Raw genomic sequence first — 19,037 nt, forward strand, 5'->3', positions numbered from 1 at the left:
AGTAAAAAGCTGATTTTTACTTGCAGTTTGCGATTGATCAGGATTCTGATTCGACTCCCTTTCCTGCAGATGAGGCTCTGCAGAGGCAGGAGGAGATCTGGCAGCAGGAGGTGGAGGAGTCTCTCTCCTTTTGCAGGTCACTGTCTCATCCCTCTAGACCCAAACACATCGACTTCTTACGCATCACAGCTCCTGACAATGACATCACCGATACACCGCCAACCACACCTTTCCCACTGGAGTTTCAGGTGAGTGAGTTAAAGGCCTGACGACGAAGCTAATAGGTGACCGGGGTCGCATTGGGGGCATTGCTTCAGTCCATTCAGGATCAACAAATGGCCCGACAAAGAGTTCCTTGTGGTTACATAACAGAAAGGATTTAAAGCAAGTATGTAGGCGCATTGTATAATCGATGGTATCTGTATTGGCTTGAAGCTGCAGTTTACTGGGTTTTAAAGCTCTTAAACTCGGCATCTTTCCCTCTGTAAACATGTATGTGGAGATGTTGGCCTGCACTCAAACTTTAGATGAATTACGAACATTTTGACCACTTTTTGAGGGTTTTGTTTTTACATTAAGAGAAAACTTTGAGAGAAAATAACCATTTAATAATAATCAGGTAATAATTTGCAGTCTTCATGCAAAGATGCAACCCAAAATGATAGGAAACGATAAAGCAAAACAATAACAGAAACTCCAAAACTCGGCTTGACTCATGAGACCATCCAGCAGCTTTTGACTCATGATCACCTAACACTTGATCCCGGCCTCCTACACTGACTTCTTGTTGCTTTTAGAACCAATTTCACTTATTGATCACTTATAAAGCTTAGAGAGGCCTCGCTCTATGTTAATTAACAGATCTCAAAGATCCTCAGATATGTTACTCGTGGTTGCTCCAAGGTCTCCAAGGATTGATTGATTGATTGATTCTTAAAAACTGACGTTTTAAAATTTGTTTTATGATGACAATTTAGTCCATTTAATTCTCTTTGTGTTTTGAATATTGTTTGTTTTTATTGTAAAGCACCCTGTGACTTTAAGGAGCTACATAGATCAAGTTTATTATTATTATTAGAACAGGGAAAAGTAGTCTCATCAGAGCCTCATTTTAATGATAACTGTGAAGTTGTTCATCAGAAATATGGTATCAGATTCAGTTAAAGTAAAAAGAAAGTAAAAAGCACAGAATCTGGACTTTATTCTTTGAAAATATATCCAGTCTGAGTCTCCTCTGAACTCACACAAACAAGCTTAGAATTTATGGACAATCAGCTTCAAAAACCAGACCTTTCACCAGCAGCTACTGCACTTATTTCCATCTTTGCATGTTGTGGGGTTTGAAAACTTGTATGAATTTGATAAGAATCAGGTGAGACACAATTAGCCATTCAGTGAAAACCATTTTACTGCAGTTGCTCTGTATGTACGTTAGACACACACTGTATTTCTGCTGCAGGATAAAGTCCAGCGTGTTTCTTCAGGAGTGTTTTTCTAATGCTATTTCATGGGATTATCTGCATTCATTCCTATTACATAAACCCAGCTCACAGTGTCCCTCCCCAGGAATGCAAAAGCACTACATTAACATTCATATGATTAAGTGCAGCCGGGTAAGGCGCTGCTGCAGGGTGCAGAGATGTCTGTGAGGACAGAAACTGTCAGAGAAAGTTACACAGTGTGCTGACATGCAGTGAAAGTGTTATTAGTGATGTGATCTGTCACTCACCTGCTGCTGGCTGCGATAATGGAACATGAGAGCAAACAAAGGTGGAACCTGGGAGCTAAGATTAAGACAGACATGAGCCAGTGGAAGGTCAAAGTCTCATTTAGACTTTTTAAACTCAGGAATACATAAGAAAGAGTGGAAAAGCCCTTTTCTCTCCTTTGCTCTTGAGCCATAAAGGGTGTGCGTTTGAACACTTTTTCTGAATTTATGTTTAGTTTTCATTTTGGTTGTTGGATTTTGTTCATTTTGTGCATCATACACAGCACTCTTATTCTCAGCTGCAGCACTTTCTATGACCAAATCTTCCCTCCTTTTGTACTGTTCAGTGTCACCAGTTTATATGTGATATAATTCCTAACTTCATTTTATACACAAAGGCAAAACAGTAAAAGGCATCGAGTAATCGCAGAAAACTTCTCCGTCTATGCATGGCATATGTTATATGTAATGTGAGCTGATTAACAGTGCAGTGTAGGTGGGGTTAGGTCCACTAAGACTCTCAGATTAGCCGGGTTTTGTTCAGTACCTGCAGGGGAGCTGAGAGACCTCCCTGTCACTGTGGATTTGCAGGCCAAACGTTTAACAAGTGATCCCTGGCAGTCCTATTTACCCTCCTTCAGCTGTGGGTGTGGTGTCCCTCCATCTGTTGTGGGTGGCTTCCTTCGCCTTATGGCTCACGGATCTGTTAGGGTGTAGTCAGAAACGGTGGCTGAAGTCACCATCTGCTTCCAATTATGCTATGACAGTCAGCAGGACGGCGTCCAAGAGGCAGCTCAGTAAACTGCTGCAGGAAGCACGGAGGAGCCAGTGGGAAACGGAGGCAGAACTTGGAAGCGAAAGCCAGGACCTGGATCTGACTTTAACTGTGGTTCAGCTGAGTCACTCTAGCCGGCAGAGGCGGCAGAGCCGTGGAGCCAGCCTTCACTTTTCCATTACTCGGTGGATTTTTCTCCTGCTGTTGTCTAATAGCTGCTTTCAGTTTTAGGTGTGGAACTTTAGTTCTCTGGTAAGACATGAAGGAACTGCTGCAGCTGGAAAAGGATAAATCTATTTCTTTTCAACAAACTGGAGCGGAAACAGGTTGGATTTTCACAAGTGGTGATATGACTTTATGGACTTAAACATATTTGCTTATGCATGATCCTGGTAGCACTTATACAAATTACAGCATGCTATACAGATGCCTGAACACCACTTACACCTTGGTAGACTGCACTTTTCTGCTGTAAGATAGCAAAATGTTGGACTTGTGTCTGATATATGAGCAGCGTAAATGGTAACTACCGTGTTGACGTTGTGGGGAAGGCTTTTCGAGATCTCCCTGCTCCCTCCGTTTTGGAGAACTTCACCACTTTCTCTATGAGTGACTCTGTCTCCAAGCAAATGGAGGAACAAAAAGCCATCCTAAAATTTTTCAGGACCCTCTCAGAGGAGCAAAATGAGGACAGAAAGCAAGGAGACACTGAACTGAGCTTTAATCTAAAGAAAAATGGGGATATGAGCTTTGCAGATGCTCTGGAGAACAGTAGAGACTCCTTATCTTTTGTTATATTTCCTCCTGATGGAGAGAAGATCCCCTCTAACTCAGTGGGACATATAACTTGGAGAGAAGCAGGAAATGACTCAGACATGACAGAGGAGGAGAGGAATAATGTCAACCTAACAGAGCAGCAAAGCGAGGCTGTAAACGCTGAAAACGGCTCAGAGAAACAGACCGTTGCAGCAAATCAAGCACTGAATAAGATGCTGGACAAGCTCTTTGACAAAGTTAACAGTTGCAGTAACGAGGGTTGTCAGGTACCAGCGGATGAATGTGACTTGAAGGAAGCTAAAGCTGACTGCACAGATGTAGATTGTGATTGTGTTGCACCAATCGGTGTCAAGCAGGATGACACCAAGGAAGCCATCCAGAGAGGGAAAGAAAGAAAAGACTATGAAAGTGTTCAGGAAGATCTTGTCGCAAGTGTTTCTGATTCAGACGCAAGTTTTGACCTTGAGGAATCTGCAAAATCAGAAACCAAACATGTTCTGATAAGTGTGACTCAGAAAGGATCTGCACTTGAGGAGCAATTTGAACCAATAGTTACGCCGACGTTCCAGCAAACTTCCTGCTTTAAAGATAATGAAGAAGTATTTCCAGACTCTTCCACCCAATCTCACCAACCTTCCAGCCCTGAAGACACATCACCAAGCATTCTCATAACATCTGCAGACGTAGCCGATAACCCTCCACCTGGATCCACCTGCAGCAGAGCCACCTTCTCGCCACACTCCCCCACGGACAAGCAGATCCAGCTTCCCGCCCTCCTCAGCGGCCTGAGGGTCCTGAGGAAGGGGGTGGTCGGGCCTGAGCACGACACCGTGACCCAGATCAAACCTTCATCTCAGGGAGCGAGGAGGGACATTTTCCCCGAGAGGCAAGGGGATGCTAAGGTTCAGGGGAGCTTCCTGGACCAGATCTCCCAGTTCCTGAGCCGGGAGAAGAGAGGAGATGAGAGGGAGGAGAAGAAGGAAGTGGAGGCTGGGGGAGACCAGCATGACACCAGAGGGAAGGATGAGAGTGAAGGACTTGAAACATTGGAGGATGCAGAGGTTTTGTTCGAGTCTGTGAGACCTTCTGTGTCCAGCGCAGAGGCAGCGTTCGATGCCTTCAAAGCCTTCTTCACCCCAAAGCCCTTGAGGAAGGACCCAGCAGACAAGGTGGACCTGGAGGCAGTGAGGAAGAAGATAAGAGCTGATAAAGATGTGCTGAGAGCGCTTTTTGAGAGATCCTCCATTAAGACGCCAGAGAAAAAAGACTCGCCTGATTGCAAAGTACGAATTGTGTGCGGATCGACATCGAGCATCAAACATATCGCCATGACTTCTTACTGTGGAAAAGTAGCTCCACCAGTGCCATTATTATACCGCTGTCCTGAATGGAAATACACACCGGCTCTTTTATGGTTGATTCTGTTATAAATCTGTTGTCAAACTGTTTTTTCTCCTCTAGTCAGAAGCATCCACCCCAGGAGAGGGAGAAGAAAGAACTCCTGGTCGTCTACAAGCCGTCTGGCCTCCACTTAAAGAGGAAAAAATTGGACTGAAGTACACAGAAGCAGGTACTACACACATTATACACATTTGTCATATATCACAATATCACCACAGTGTGAGATGACAAAAAAGTTCCAGAAAGAGGCATGATGTTAAAACTATGCTGAATATTCGTGACAGATGTCAGTCTGAGAGCAGTGGAGGCAGCAGGAATGTTTGCTCTGCGATATCATCTGATGGATGTAATATCAAGCTCGACTGCTACAGTAAACACAGCTCCACCCTGTGTGTGTCCACAGCAAACTGCTCTTTAAGACTCCGGCACCTTCAATATGTGAAGGGATTCTTTGGAAGCATGCTGGGGTTACACGTGGCACCGACTGTGTTGCCTTACAACACTTGGTGTAGAATGTGAAAACGTTGGCGCCACCCAGTGGTAGCATTACGGCAGACAGCGAGGCACACTGATGCAAAAACTTACACTCAGTGACCACTTTATTAGGTACATCTGCACAATGTATGACAATTCAATACAAGTTTTTTTTATTATTGAGGTCATAGTTAAAGGTGGTCTGGCACCTGGTGTTTCTAATATTTTGTCCTCCCTATTTACAGAAATGAGGGGGCAGAAACACCTCTTGATATGATGAAGTCCGGTTCAACACCACCTTTATCTCTGACCTCAATAACAAACATATCATTGAATTAACACCTCTGTTAGAGTCCAAAAAAAAAGATTGTACTGTGGACCTAATAAAGTACAATACAACTAGAATTACTACAGTGTACTGCGATTACCAATGACAATGCAATAATCACTTAAGAGTACTTATTATCAAAGGTTGTTTGAGCAGGGATAAAACTCTGATCTCCATGTGTACACACCCATGTTCCTGAAAATACACCTCCTGTAAATACTGTCAGACGGGTCTCATAAATAAACTTTCTAAGTAACCATTCAGTCGTCGAGCAGCAGAAAAATGTTTGCTTAAATAGTTTGTCCAAGATGTCAGCCACATCTGAGGTTCTGCTGCCATCATGTGCTCAAGTTCTGACCCTATCAGTATATCCTCAAACACCCCTCAGCCTCCTAAAACAAGAGTTTGATTAGTCATGCTGTATTAGTCACAGTTCTCAAGTGTCTTGTGGTTGTTGGAAGCTGTTCGTCGTTGGTGTGTAGCCAGTCACGTCACTAATACATAGCACCTGGTGAGGTAACACAAAGCTATTGTAAAACACTTGTTGTCATCGTGGCTCTTGTGCTGTTTCCTCTCAGAGCACCAGGCTGCTCTCCTGCAGCTGAAGAGAGAATGCAAAGAGGAGCTGGAGAAGTTCCAGGTCAGTATGAAGGATGTAGTGAGGCGCTGAGCCACCGGATGTGGCCAAAGTCACGTACTTACAGCTTTATACATGCTCATTCGCTTTCTTGCTGAGAGTTAGATAAGAGCATTGACACCCTAAGACGCTGATCTATTTCTTCAAAAACAAGAGTGAGCCCCAGTTTGTGCCTCTCATATATGAATCGTGATCTTTTAAGAACCCAGAATGTTGTTTAACACCTTCCTACTTGCTGTTTTTAAGGTGTTTCCAGAATCTTCAGAGACCCTTCTGTAATCTGAATTAAAATATTCTCTGGCAGATCTGTTAATGCTTGATTATACAGGTCCATTATTTCCAAATAAATCCCTAAAAAGGTGGAAAATTCCTGGTAACCAATAGTAGCATCTCTGCAAGTGATGACAGCGTCTTCAGGTTTGCAGGATCACGATAGATTTACAGTTTATATAAGAGAAACAGACGATGATGCATAGAGGCAAAGACACAAAGTCTAACTGATGCTACTTCCAGGAGGACTACGATCAGGAGCTCTCCAGGCTGAAGGTGGAAAATGAGGACAACGTCGCCCGTCTGGAGTTCACTGTGGCCGAGCTGCGGGCCAAACTGTCCCAGGCCGGAACCTATCGCCACGGGGAAGTCAAAGATGTCGCCGTTTCAACGGGAGACAACTTTTTACCCAAATCCTTCCGCACAGTCTGCATCCAGACAGACCGAGAGACATTTGTCAAGACCCCTGAGGACGGAGAAGGTACAGGGAGAGCCTGCACGAGCCCCCAGCAGCAGAGGGTGACCCCCAAGAAGCTGGACCTGGCTTCTATCAGCCTCAGCCTGGCTGGTCAGAGGGACGATACTTTGTCTTCCTCATCACACAACCCTCCTCCTCCTCCTCCTCCTCCTCTTCCTCCGGGAGCCACATTACCTCCAGCAGAACAACCACCTGCTCCTTCTCGCACATTACCGACCATAATACACAATCTGCCTCCTCCTCCTCCCCCCCCACCTCCACCATGTTGGTCTTCAACCCTAAACTGCATGCAACCATCAAATGGCCCTCCTCCACCACCGCCGCCACCACCCCCACCTCCCCCTCCTCCATCCACTCCAGGCTCAGCTCCCCCACCACCTCCTCCTCCTCCAGGTGGCGGTGTCATGGTTGATAAACCACCCAGGAAACCGTTAGTTGAGCCATCCCAACCCATGCGGCCTCTTTACTGGACCAGAATCCAGATCCAGGACAACAAGTAGGTTTACAGCACTCATGACAATAAGTGAGGGTCATTTGCCAAAAAATCACAAGAAATCCATTTCATACACTGCTACAGTTCTTTTTGGTAACCGTGGTCAATTTCATAAAGATTACACTACTATGAAAATAATCCAGCAACAAGGCCGGAATCATTCACACCTGAAACCTTAAAATAAATGGTGTCATCATACTTTCAAAATGTAACCCAAGAGTTCAATGATCAAAGAAGCCCAGAACACTAAAGCAGAGTCAATTAACCAATTAGTCATCTGTTATTCAATCTGTGTTTTTAGGGTCTAGAGTAATAAATTAAAACAGGCTGATTAAACATTATATTTCTCCCTCCCTCAGTAACAACACACTGTGGAACATTTTAGAAGAACCAAACATCATTAATACCAGCGAGTTCGAGGACCTCTTCGCCAAAACCACCACACAGACCAAGAGGAAGCCGCTGTCAGAGGCGTATGAGAAGAAATCCAAAGCCAAGAAGGTAACAAGCAAAATTAAAACACGAGTCAAGACACACTTAAGCTTCTGGGATTATTTGCAATGTGTCTTTTGTCCACTAGAGGGAGACATTACCATTGACAACAAGTTTGCCAATGTTTGCGTTTATGTCCTCCTCATAGTGTGCACAAAGGTTTATCTGCAATTGTCAAATTTTATGTTCAACACACAGTTGTTTACGCTGGAAGTATATTTTACCAGTGTTCGGTGTCTAGTCATTTCCTCCCAAATCCTGAAATTCCTCACCGGGAATTAATTTGAGTTTGCTGCATTTGGGAGCAGACAGTGAGAGGGAAAATGATATAAAATAGTACTGAATAAAAAGGTAAAAGGGGATCCTATTTGTTCAAACTGACTGTTACTCAGTAACAGAAGTCAAATGCTTCTTTCCTGACAACTCTGGTCAGAACTGCAAGAAGTGTGGATGCATTAAGGTGAACCACGATGTGACCTTTGTTTATTTTCTCCATCTATTCACAATCAACTCTCCACTAATGACTCACTAATGGCTTTTAGTGGTAAGGTGGTCATGGTAACTGTGTGTGTGTGCATGTGTGTGTCAGATCATTAAGCTGCTGGATGGGAAACGCTCTCAGGCTGTGGGCATCCTCATATCAAGCCTCCACCTGGAGATGAAAGACATACAACAAGGTGAGCTGTGGAGCGTTTCATTCACCCAGCTGTGTTGCCAGGAAACTGATTATTTCCTTTCAGCTGCTGATGTTATATTTTTTACTGTCTCCTTTATCATAATTTGTCAAAATAAAAGCGTAAAAGTCTACGAAACCCTACTTCAGTCCATATAAAAAACCTGTGTTTGTCACATTATCACATATAGTCAATTAATCAAATACTCCAAAATATGTCTTCAAAAGTACCTCCAGTACCATAAATTGCAGTATTGCTACTTAAAGGATCTGGAAAGTCCTTCCACCACTGACCAGTGGTGAGATTTTTTTTCAGGTTGGTTTTTCTTCTTCTCTGAAATTGCCTTCAGACTATCGCAACAATCCAATTAAGTGTGTGGCATTAAACAGGCATCATGGTATCTATCACATAAAATGGATTACAGTCAATCAGTCAACGAGCTGCATTTCCCAGCCAGTGTGGGAACGTGAACCTGCAGCCTTCATCTGTAAACATTCAGGTAACCGCAGTTCCCCGAACATTAACTTTAACCCCAGCGTCAAACTGAAGTCACCCTGTATTTCACTCTGAATATGAGCTGTTGGTGAATTTAAAGTAGGATTAAAGGCGAAAACACTCACCGCAATGTCAGCAAAGACAGCTACAGAGAGGTAATCTGCATTGCTAATCCAAAACTACCGAAAACCTCTTTTCAGTAAAACAGGGACTGTTAGCCATTAGCATACTTTCACAAACTGCTGCAATCTTTGAAGAGCTCTTTTATTTTTCTTTGTTGGTTGATCTCTCGTTCCTGGTTTAAGGTTGCCTTGGATCACTAAAGTGACCTCTACTGTGTGCACATAGATAAGAGTCAATAGTTAGCTAGCCAGCAACAGCATGATAAGTTCATAGCTAGGACTCTTGGCCATTGACGTTGCTCCAAGGGTCACATGGTGTTGTTCTACATTGTTTTTGTAGGGTTTGATTAAAATTCAGCTGTCAGCTAAAACAGAAAGATATTTAATCCCATTTTTTTTTTGCCAAAGTGCCCAATTAACTGTCTTATATCTGCTGCTTCTCCATGTTTTTTCTTCTAGCTGTACTGACGGTGAACCACTCTGTGGTGGACTTGGAGACCATTGAAGCACTGTATGAAAATGTAGGTACTACAGCACACTGTAACTGTAACTGTAAGTGTTGTACAATCATGAGCCTCTTATTTATATTTATTGTCAATGTGTCAGAGAGCGCAGCCGGAGGAGCTGGAGAGAATCAGGAAACACTACGAGACGTCGGAGGAAGAGGAAGTTAAACTGCTGGACAAACCCGAACAGTCAGTATCTCACCGGCTAGCAGAACCCGTAATTACGCTTGTGTGTGTGTGTGTGTGTGTGTGTGCACCAGAGCTTTTTTTAGTTCAGTTTAAATTCAGTTTGTTTCCAGAGTTGTTTGTTCACGTCAGTCCCCCTTCCTGTTGGTGTGGTTGTGCCCCAGGTTTCTGTACGAGCTGTCTCAGATCCCGGACTTTGCAGGCAGAGCTCGCTGCATCATCTTCCAGTCGGCCTTCATTGATGGGATCGCGTCCATCAAACGCAAGCTCAACACCGTCTCCTGTGTCTGTGAGGTGGGACAAAACCGCCTCACGTGATGCGTCTCCATGCTCGGAGATCTGGATTGTGGAGGATCTGTGCTCGACTGTAACATGCTGCTGATCCCGTGTATGTTTTCTGCTTCAAGGCTCTGCTGCAGAGCGATGGTGTGAAGGGAGTGGTGGGGCTGGTGTTGGCTCTGGGAAACCACATGAACGGAGGCAGCAGGGTCAGAGGTCAGGCCGACGGCTTTGGCCTGGAGATTCTACCTAAACTGAAGGATGTCAAGAGCAGGGTAAGCCTTGATGCCTGTAAGTGACTGCAGTGGCTCCTGCAGAGGTCGCTTTATCTCTTCCTGTCACTGTGCTTTAGGGCTCCAGACTTTACTAATGGTAAATCCAGATTTCTTAAGGATGGAGTGCTAGAAAGAACTAGAAATACTATGAATTGTTGTATGTATTGATGCACCAACACTACTTTAGATCATACGTATTCGTGGTTCAAGACCTGATACTTGCACTATATAAATAAAATTGAAGTGAATTAACGAAGAGACTTGGATGTGACTGTGAGCTACTAGCCTGCACACTGAAGTTTTACTTTTTACTGATGCAGTTTTGTGTGTCTCCTGCATTTCTTCTCAGGACAATCGAATCAGCCTGGTGGACTATGTGGTGTCGTACTACCTGCACAATGTGGATAAGGTATTGTTGCTCTGTTGCTGACATATTGCCGTTGCTTTGTATGCTTTACTCTACGTTAAGGTGATGTATATTGTTTTCCTATAGGATTTGTCACATTAATGGAGTAAAAAAATCAATATATGTGGCAATAAATGAGTTTCAAACCTATGTGGAGTGTTTACTGACATGATCCAATTTCTAACTGATTTACAGTCTTTAATAGTGCTTCAAAGTCACTCAAAATGGACAAAGACATAAGGCAAACGCATATATGATCAAATTAAGACACAAGAGCATTGAAACTAAAGATGCAATACTTAACTCAGTGCTCGATTAAACACTGATGTTTGATTTTTTATTGTGTTCCACCAGAACGCCGGCACAGACAAGAGTATTTTCCCACTTCCTGAACCTCAGGATGTCTTCCTGGCAGCACAGGTCAAGTTTGACGACCTCAGCAGAGACCTGAGGCAGCTCGGACGAGATCTGACAAGTATGTGACCTCACGACTGCCACCTTTATCTGTTCCAGCTCATTCTCTTTAAAGACCTGCAAAAAACCCCTCTAAAACAAAGAACGCCAATCCTCTTCTCCCCCTCTCAGTGCGTGATATTTAATGGTCGCACACATTCCCCGAAACGTTCGCTCCTCCACTCCGAGCGTCCATGTCGACTGCGACCAGAACAGTCTCCTTGTGGTCATTTTGTTGTGTGTTTTTGTTTGAAAACCTCAGCCAGCCTGTGTAACTCTATCACTCTGATTTTTCGAGGTTCCCACAGATCAAACCTCAGCCCAGTCTGGCATCGTTTTTCCTCAGACACCCCCACCCCTCCGCAGCTCACCACCCTGGTTTCCCATCGCTGGCCCCCAGCCACGGAGTAGCTGTTTATACTTAGGGCTAGAGGCCTGCTTCTTTGACCGAACTTGAGTCAGCTAAAGCCCCAGAACAAAAGATTTCCTCTCCTCTTTCTTATCCTTCTGGCCTGTTCTCCTCTCTCTCTAAGTGTGCCCATATGACGCCATTCAGCATGCCAGCCAGTTAAACCAGACATGTTGAGGACAATGCTTGCTCTCACATGTGTACGATTGTGAGTGAGGGCATTGTTATATCTCCATGTATACATGTGTTTTTGCCTGTGTTTCGGAGTGCGCTGTATGTGCGTGTATTCGGAGACTAGTAGGAGTCTCGCTGCTGATACTGGCCTGGCGCCTTTCAGATCCAGCTTCTAATCCTCCTGCCCATCAGATCTCCCATCGTTGTGCCTTTGTGCCCCTGTCGCCAGCGCAGGGAGACCATAGCTTCCCACTTATGTAATCTCCAGACCTCCAGTATCTGCAGCGTATCTGCACGGGCCTCTGCAGAGATGCACGGATCCTTAAACTGCTCGGCCGTATCACCTGGGCTCCAGTGTGGCCCCCCAGATGTGTGCCACAGATAGCTTTCTTTACCTCTCAACACAGCTTTGTCTTATCGGCCGGTCTACCCAAACCACCGTGCAATCTGAATCGTCCGACGCAGGTTCCTTTTGTTCTGCCTGTTTGAACCGCCCTCATCCCCGCGTTTGCTGTTTGGTTGGTATGAAATGTTTCCCAACACAGTTAAAGGGAGATTAATTTCTCTTAAATCGTCCATGTTGGCTGTTGAGGGAAATCAAAAGACTATATTACATTAAAAAAGACTATATTATCTCATTCACTGTAAAAGGTTCATCCACATTACTACAAAAACATACTCTCTCATGTGTCAGTTGTGGTATGCAGCCATGCAGATTTGGTTTTATTTGTCCAGGTTTGTCCAGGAGACAGTCATCTGAGATTTCTGCTCTCACAATATTAAAAAAATTACATTTAAAAGTTCACCAGCTATGTATTTTTACCAAAACTCTGTCCTGGTTACTCTCAACAGCCCACAGACATTGCTGCCAACAGGTATCACTGGAAGTAGTTATAATCTGACTAATCCAGGATTTTTGAGCCCAATATGAATTGATTTCTGAGAGTTAAACAGTTTTTTACATTCATGGTCCCCACAGGATGAAGTCTACTGACTTTGGTGATGCACTGACTTTTACTTTGGTGATTATGGGACGAGAATCAATTGGAATCAATAGACTCAGGACCTGCCGTAAGGACCGCCTCAGTGGTGACACCCACATGACACAGATACAGGAAGTGATTCTCTGGGGGGTGTCCTGGTTCCTGAACTGTCTTTTATCTAAACTACGCTTTCATATAGTAAACATTATAGACTGCTGTGCCTACTGTACCAGTAGACTCTTATTTATATGTCGGATGACCAAACCCTTTAAAAACTACCACTTCTGTGGTTGAGACTTTATTGATTAGGTTCATTTGCAGTATTATTTGTGGTACCTTTGCTTTTAAAATATTGCCTTAATCTATTTTCATGATCATATGTCGACTAACTAAGGTGCAGTAAGTTTTAAAATCTTTAATAGAGATGTAATTGGCTTAAGTGAATATCTTTGTTTTTACAGCGTGTGTCTTTGCACATTTATGCTATTTTAATGTGAAATCTGCGTTATGAAGATGAAGCGTTTCCTTCCTGGAGATTTTCTGCTCACTCTTATGAACTGTTTCCCGTTTGGTTTCCTTGACAGATTTATGTCACTGATTTATGACGCGACCGATCCAAACATATCATCAAAACCATAAACTCTCTTTAAGAAATCATTTGTCCCTCACAGAGAAACCAGATCACAGCTTCGGTGCAGTTTGTGTATTTTCAGTCTCACATCTGAAAGGGAACACACTCTTCATCAGCCGGCTCTGTTTATGTGAAGGTCTGCAACCCTCTTCAGTCTGAAATAAGCAAACTTCTACTGAACACAAAAGCCAGACTAAAAAAGAAAGGCTCCCCACACAATGCAGAGGGAGATAGCCGCCTTCACAGTTTACACAGATCCCGAATGAAAACAGTATTCTTTTGTAATCTTATCTGAGAGATGTTGATCGAGCGTCGGGTCGGAGGGGGGGCAGGGGCTCGGCTCCCTCTGCAGCCTCTATTATGACTGGCTCCGCAGACTGGCTCCTCTGATCCACTGATTGGACGCAGAGCAACACGGAGCCTCAGACTGGCAGAGGAAAAGAGAGGGCGAGGGAGGTTGCAGTCGCCATCTCTGGGTGAATCTCAATAAGTGATATCTAAAGAGGAAGCGGTGCTGATAGCCTCCTGCTCGGGCACAGGTGGAGCTCGTTTAACCCAGAACGCTCTGTCTGTCTCTCTGCTCCATCCGTCCTGTTGTAGTTACAAAAACAAAAGATGCTGTTGAGTTGCATTATGGGACATGTAGGAAGTTTTTAGCCATGCTAGCGGAATGACTCAACAGGAATTCTTCATACGAAAGTCCCACATGTGAATCACGTCTTGCTTCCCAACGTGCTCAAAGAAGACTTCTCTGACATCCAGCTTTAACAACAAACTCTTGTTTCTCATTTTTCAGGATGTGAGAAAGACGTGCAGAAGGTTTGCTCGGACTCTCCTGAAGAACACCTGCAGCCATTTAAGGACAAGATGGAGGCTTTTGTTCTCAGTGGTGAGTAGCTCAGTCATGTGTGGTGCAGCTGCAAACCTGAGAGTCGCTTTTAGCGAGTCTGTAGTTTAGGAAAAACAAACATAAACATATAGGAGAACATATTTTACTCTGTTGAATTCAGACGATTCGGTTCAAATGAAACACAAACTCCTCAAGAATATTCATGTAATATCCAAGTCTACTTCCAGGAACCTGTCGAGTTTTCCTCAATTTCTTCCTCCCTACGCTACATCTAAACTACTCCACTGTCTTCACTGGCTTTAGGCTGAATATCTTTGGTCCTCTTCCTATTTCATGGAGTGTCTTTGCTATCTGTGTGTGAGGGAGACAGGATGGATTCAGAGTAAAGGCTAGACACTCAGATAGGGATCAGACTGATCTGGCAGTGAGACACACAGGCACTGGGAAATATTCAGCCAACTCACCGCGGCTTTCCTTGTCAGAGGATTTTCATATTGATCCATGTCACGATAAATCACAGTCGTTTTGAAATGGCATAGATGCATCGTCATTGCTTAATGGTTGTCTGAATATCTCCCTTTTTGTGGCCAACCAGAAAACACTGGACTTGTTCATGTGAGATCGTCTGTCATCTGGACAGACCATTTTCTCAGGCTTTTACTTGTCATTTGGAAAATGCAAAGTCAGTCTGAAACATTTATTTTCATCTTAAGATGCAGAAGGTGTAAAATAAAACATGTTTCAAGATGTTTTTAAGACCAACATCACAACCGTGGCAAATAAGGAATCTAAGAGAGTGTGTCTTCTAAACAAAACATGGTTTCAAGTTGCATCAGAATAAAGTAAAATCAGACTTTTGGGTCGATAACTTGAGCGATTTTTTGAGCCAGACATCTGCAGGCTGAAGCAGAATCCCACCACATTACAGGGAGACAGGCACAGGTAGAAGGTGCTTGTTATTTTTTGATAATGGCATTGCAGTTTGAAAGTGGCAGCAAGAAAGGCTCCATTGTTGAATAACTGACTGTGTAATTGCTGTTTAGAAGAGATCCAAATGGTTGTCTGGCTCCATTTGACATGGCCATCATCGTACAAGAGATTCACATTGTGTCCCTACAAGTATTTACTGTATATCAACAGAGACTTCAGGGATTATGACTGTTCAAAATATAATCTGTGTTTTCCCGGATACAACTCAACCGTCTCCTTGTCTGTTTCTTTGCAGCACGAAAAGAACACGCAGGAGCTTCGTATCAGTTGATGACTGTGGAAAAAAGGTTAGAGGATGAAATGATGTTGGTTTTATGTGTGTGCATCTGCTGGTTTTTATTGTATTTGGTTCTTAAACGTTAATGTTAGCGGCAGTGAAAATGTTAACTGCATGCTCTGATGTGGAAATCCAAAGCAGGTAGCATCCATAAAGAAGTGTGGACATAATTTTTTTTAAATTTATTTTAAGTTAGATAATTTTTAGTGACCGTATGGGTTCAGAATATATCAGAAAAAGATGTGATAAAAAAGCGTTATTGGTGTTATAAACATGAATTAGTACAATCAGAAACTAACCCGAGTCACAAAAGAGTGCACTAAAATAAAGTCAAAGAACATGAAATCCATACAAAATACATAACAAACAGTAAGAACAGGGGTGAGTAACCACAGCTGACTGGACAGCACCTGAGAAGCTTATTATGCATCCAATGGGGGCAATAGAGGTAAGAGGGGGCTCACCTAGGGGGGTCAATTATATCAGGGTAGCCTTGGTGGCGTCCCTGGACATGCTGAATTATTGCATGTATTTCACACTAACCTGTTGGCTGGAACGGCTTCTCTTTAGCGAGGCGTCAGTTAGGAGTGATGATGATGATGATGATGATGATGATGATGATGATGATGATGATGCTACTCACAGCTGGTTTTCCAGGTTTGGGTCAGACCTAAATCTTTGTAAGAGTCAGAAACCTCTCACCAAAAGCTTGAAGGAGTTTACACTCATCAGCATACTCCGATGTCACAGCAGGCTTTTGCTCTTGTAGAGTCGTAGTTTAATTTGATATGATTTCACATTTGAAAGCAGAGAGCTGAGTAGATGCTGGTGCTTGATGTTCAGCTCTGAGAGGTTCTTGGTTACGTCCACCATGAAGGCCAAATCACACAGACGCTTGCTTCTCAGGTTTTCCTTCATATCTGAATTATTCCAGACAAACTGACACTGTGGGACTCCTTCTGAATGACGCTTCAGCTTCTTAGCCATTAGCTCGCTCACCACAAAACCTGCCTGGATAATGTGGTCTGTGAAAGCTGCTCGTTGGGACACAAACTCCGTCGAAGAGCGTCAACTTTATCCAAACGCGTTTTTCCTTGCAGCCCTGGTCTAGTTTAGCATATTTCGAGTTGTAATGATTCTTGAGATTCACTGTGAGCGCGTCCCCACAAACTAACTTGGACACGCCGGCTTGTGTTTTACTTCCACAACAAAACTTTTAAACTGTTTATCTTGGAAAACGCGGCACTTTGCGTCTACTTAAGTTTTGTTGCTAGGCGCCATGATGCAATGACGTAATAAACCGCGACGTGTGTTGAGTTCAGGTACCGCTCGGAAAAACATGTTAATCTACGTTTTAAGATTTTTATTATTATTATTTATTTATCGCCGAAAAATATTTATGAATAACCTCGTGGCCTGGATGAAACGGTCTTACAGGCCGCATACAGGCCGGAGACCAGTGAGTTGTTTGTTGTTTTAGCAAATCATTCGCTCAGACAGCCAAGCTTGCTTGCTTGCTAGCAGACCATGCTAGCTTGGTTAGCTAACAGTATTAGCGAGCATTTCCAGCTAGCAGCGATCAACAAAACACAAAACAATCACCAAATAATTGCAATAGAAATAGAAACTGTGGATAATCAAGGGCATCTAGGAAGTAGGTAAGAGATACTTGAAAGAGTTTCCTTGTTGGTCTGCAGAACAAAATGATGTATGTAAACAGTATAAGTTAACTGCTACAAATCTTTGTAAATTAGCTATTGCTAATAGCAAGTCAACATTCAACTGAAACCAGCTGCTGGTGGCAGAATATAATCAAACCATTTGGTTACATGAGATTTGAATGAGCACTTGGTTTATTGCTTTTTTACTCTTTTATATATATATATATATATATATATATATATATATATATATATATATATATATATATTTATTTATTGCTCAGTTTTCAGGACTTGGCTCAGTACTTTGGACTGAAGCCCAAGACAGGAGAGAAGGAGTTAACTACTGGCTATTTCTTCATGCTCTGGTTTGAGTTTTGTGCTGACTTCAAGGCCAGATGGAAGAGAGAGAACAAGACCATCTCCAAAGACAGGTATCAGAGAACCCTGCCCATCTGACAAATGTTGTGAAATGGCAGAAATGTGCAGATTGATCCAGTCACTTTCTCTGGATGAATGCAGTTTCAAAGATCCAAACTTAACCAATGTTTTGGAAAAAAGTCCAGTCAGTATTCCATGTGACCAATGGGTCGTCCTACCACATGTCTTTGTGGGTAATATCATGTCATGAGGAAATTTTGTTTATATTCTTTGGTTTGATTGAACTGAACTCCTATTGACACTGACTTTATTTATTTGTTGTTATTGCTGTAAGCGTACCTTTCCTTGGAACAATTTCCTTCTTATCTAAACTAACTTTCTTCATACACATGCCAAAGTTTCAGCAAACAGTTGAACAAATGAACTCAACACATTGTTTTTTGCAGGTTGAAAGAGGCTCAGCTGTCAGTGAAGAGGATCACAAGCGAGAAGAAGGTGGAGACCAGAAAGGTCAATCCCAACAGTTTGGTAAGACAGGATTCGGTACAGTAGAGCTGATATACTGAAGAGGCGAAGAGATTTTCCTCTGTATATTTGCCTCTGTGGGTAAAAAACTCACCAGCAGACATTTCCTAGACATTAAATACATGCACATTGACAGATATGCTGTTTTGTTGCTTTGATTGAATATATAGGAAGTTCTCTGCAATGAGCTCAACTCTGTTAAGCCCAATTATAATTTGTTTTCAACAGAAAGAGCGACTGCGCCAGAAAGAAGCCAGCATGTCTTCACCTTAAGGGACTCAGGAGGTATACCATCCTGACCCAGACTGGAGGTGGACCATGAGACCAATCCAATATTTCCTTGGTGAACACATGATAAACTTTACTTTTTTTTTTACAGAGTTTATTTGTTATTCTCACATGTCCATGGAGTTCTTGCATTCATCATCTGACAGCTTTATATAATATAGTTCGGTACTTAAAATGTATTTAAATTTGAAAGATTGAAAAAGGATCTTTGGTGCAATACTGTATGTAGACCTCATAGATAGCTTCAGCTGTATATAGATTCTTAAATTGCACTTTCTTCTCTGTTGATCCTGACATATCAAGTCTAATCTTTTCAATATTTTTACACAAATAAAATCTGTGATCAGAAAATATCTGCTTTCATAGCTTGAAAACTTTTATTTACAAACAACTTTACAATACACATATCACACACAATCATAAAATGAAGTGGCATTCACAACCCCAATTCCAAAAAAAGCTGGGACATTGTGTAAAACATAAATAAAAACAGAATGCAATCATTTGCAAATGAGCTGTCTTTACTAACTTTTGTTCAGCAAAGTGTCCCCATGCAGTGACATCTTTTCTACAATCATGTGTTCACAAAGTGGTGAACCTCGCTCCATCCTTGCTTGTGAACGACTGAGCCTTTCCAGG

The 19,037-nt window shown here is 42.9% G+C and overlaps 1 protein-coding gene across 1 annotated transcript; it reads left to right on the top strand.

Annotated features, from left to right (window-relative positions):
- The first annotated feature begins 2,927 nt into the window (after nt 1-2,927).
- fmn1 (formin 1) lies at nt 2,928-18,544 on the top strand. Its single transcript, XM_070987280.1, has 17 exons — nt 2,928-4,543; nt 4,722-4,830; nt 6,042-6,103; nt 6,614-7,344; nt 7,701-7,842; nt 8,423-8,510; nt 9,584-9,645; nt 9,731-9,819; nt 9,981-10,110; nt 10,224-10,370; nt 10,720-10,779; nt 11,131-11,251; nt 14,223-14,315; nt 15,502-15,553; nt 17,489-17,638; nt 18,032-18,113; nt 18,339-18,544. The coding sequence occupies exons 1-17, from the start codon at nt 2,990-2,992 to the stop codon at nt 18,381-18,383; spliced, it is 3,717 nt and encodes a 1,238-aa protein (XP_070843381.1). The 5' UTR covers nt 2,928-2,989; the 3' UTR covers nt 18,384-18,544.
- Nucleotides 18,545-19,037: the final 493 nt, after the last annotated feature.

Source organism: Chaetodon trifascialis, chromosome 19 (assembly GCF_039877785.1).
Source record: "Chaetodon trifascialis isolate fChaTrf1 chromosome 19, fChaTrf1.hap1, whole genome shotgun sequence".
NCBI lineage: Eukaryota > Metazoa > Chordata > Actinopteri > Chaetodontiformes > Chaetodontidae > Chaetodon > Chaetodon trifascialis.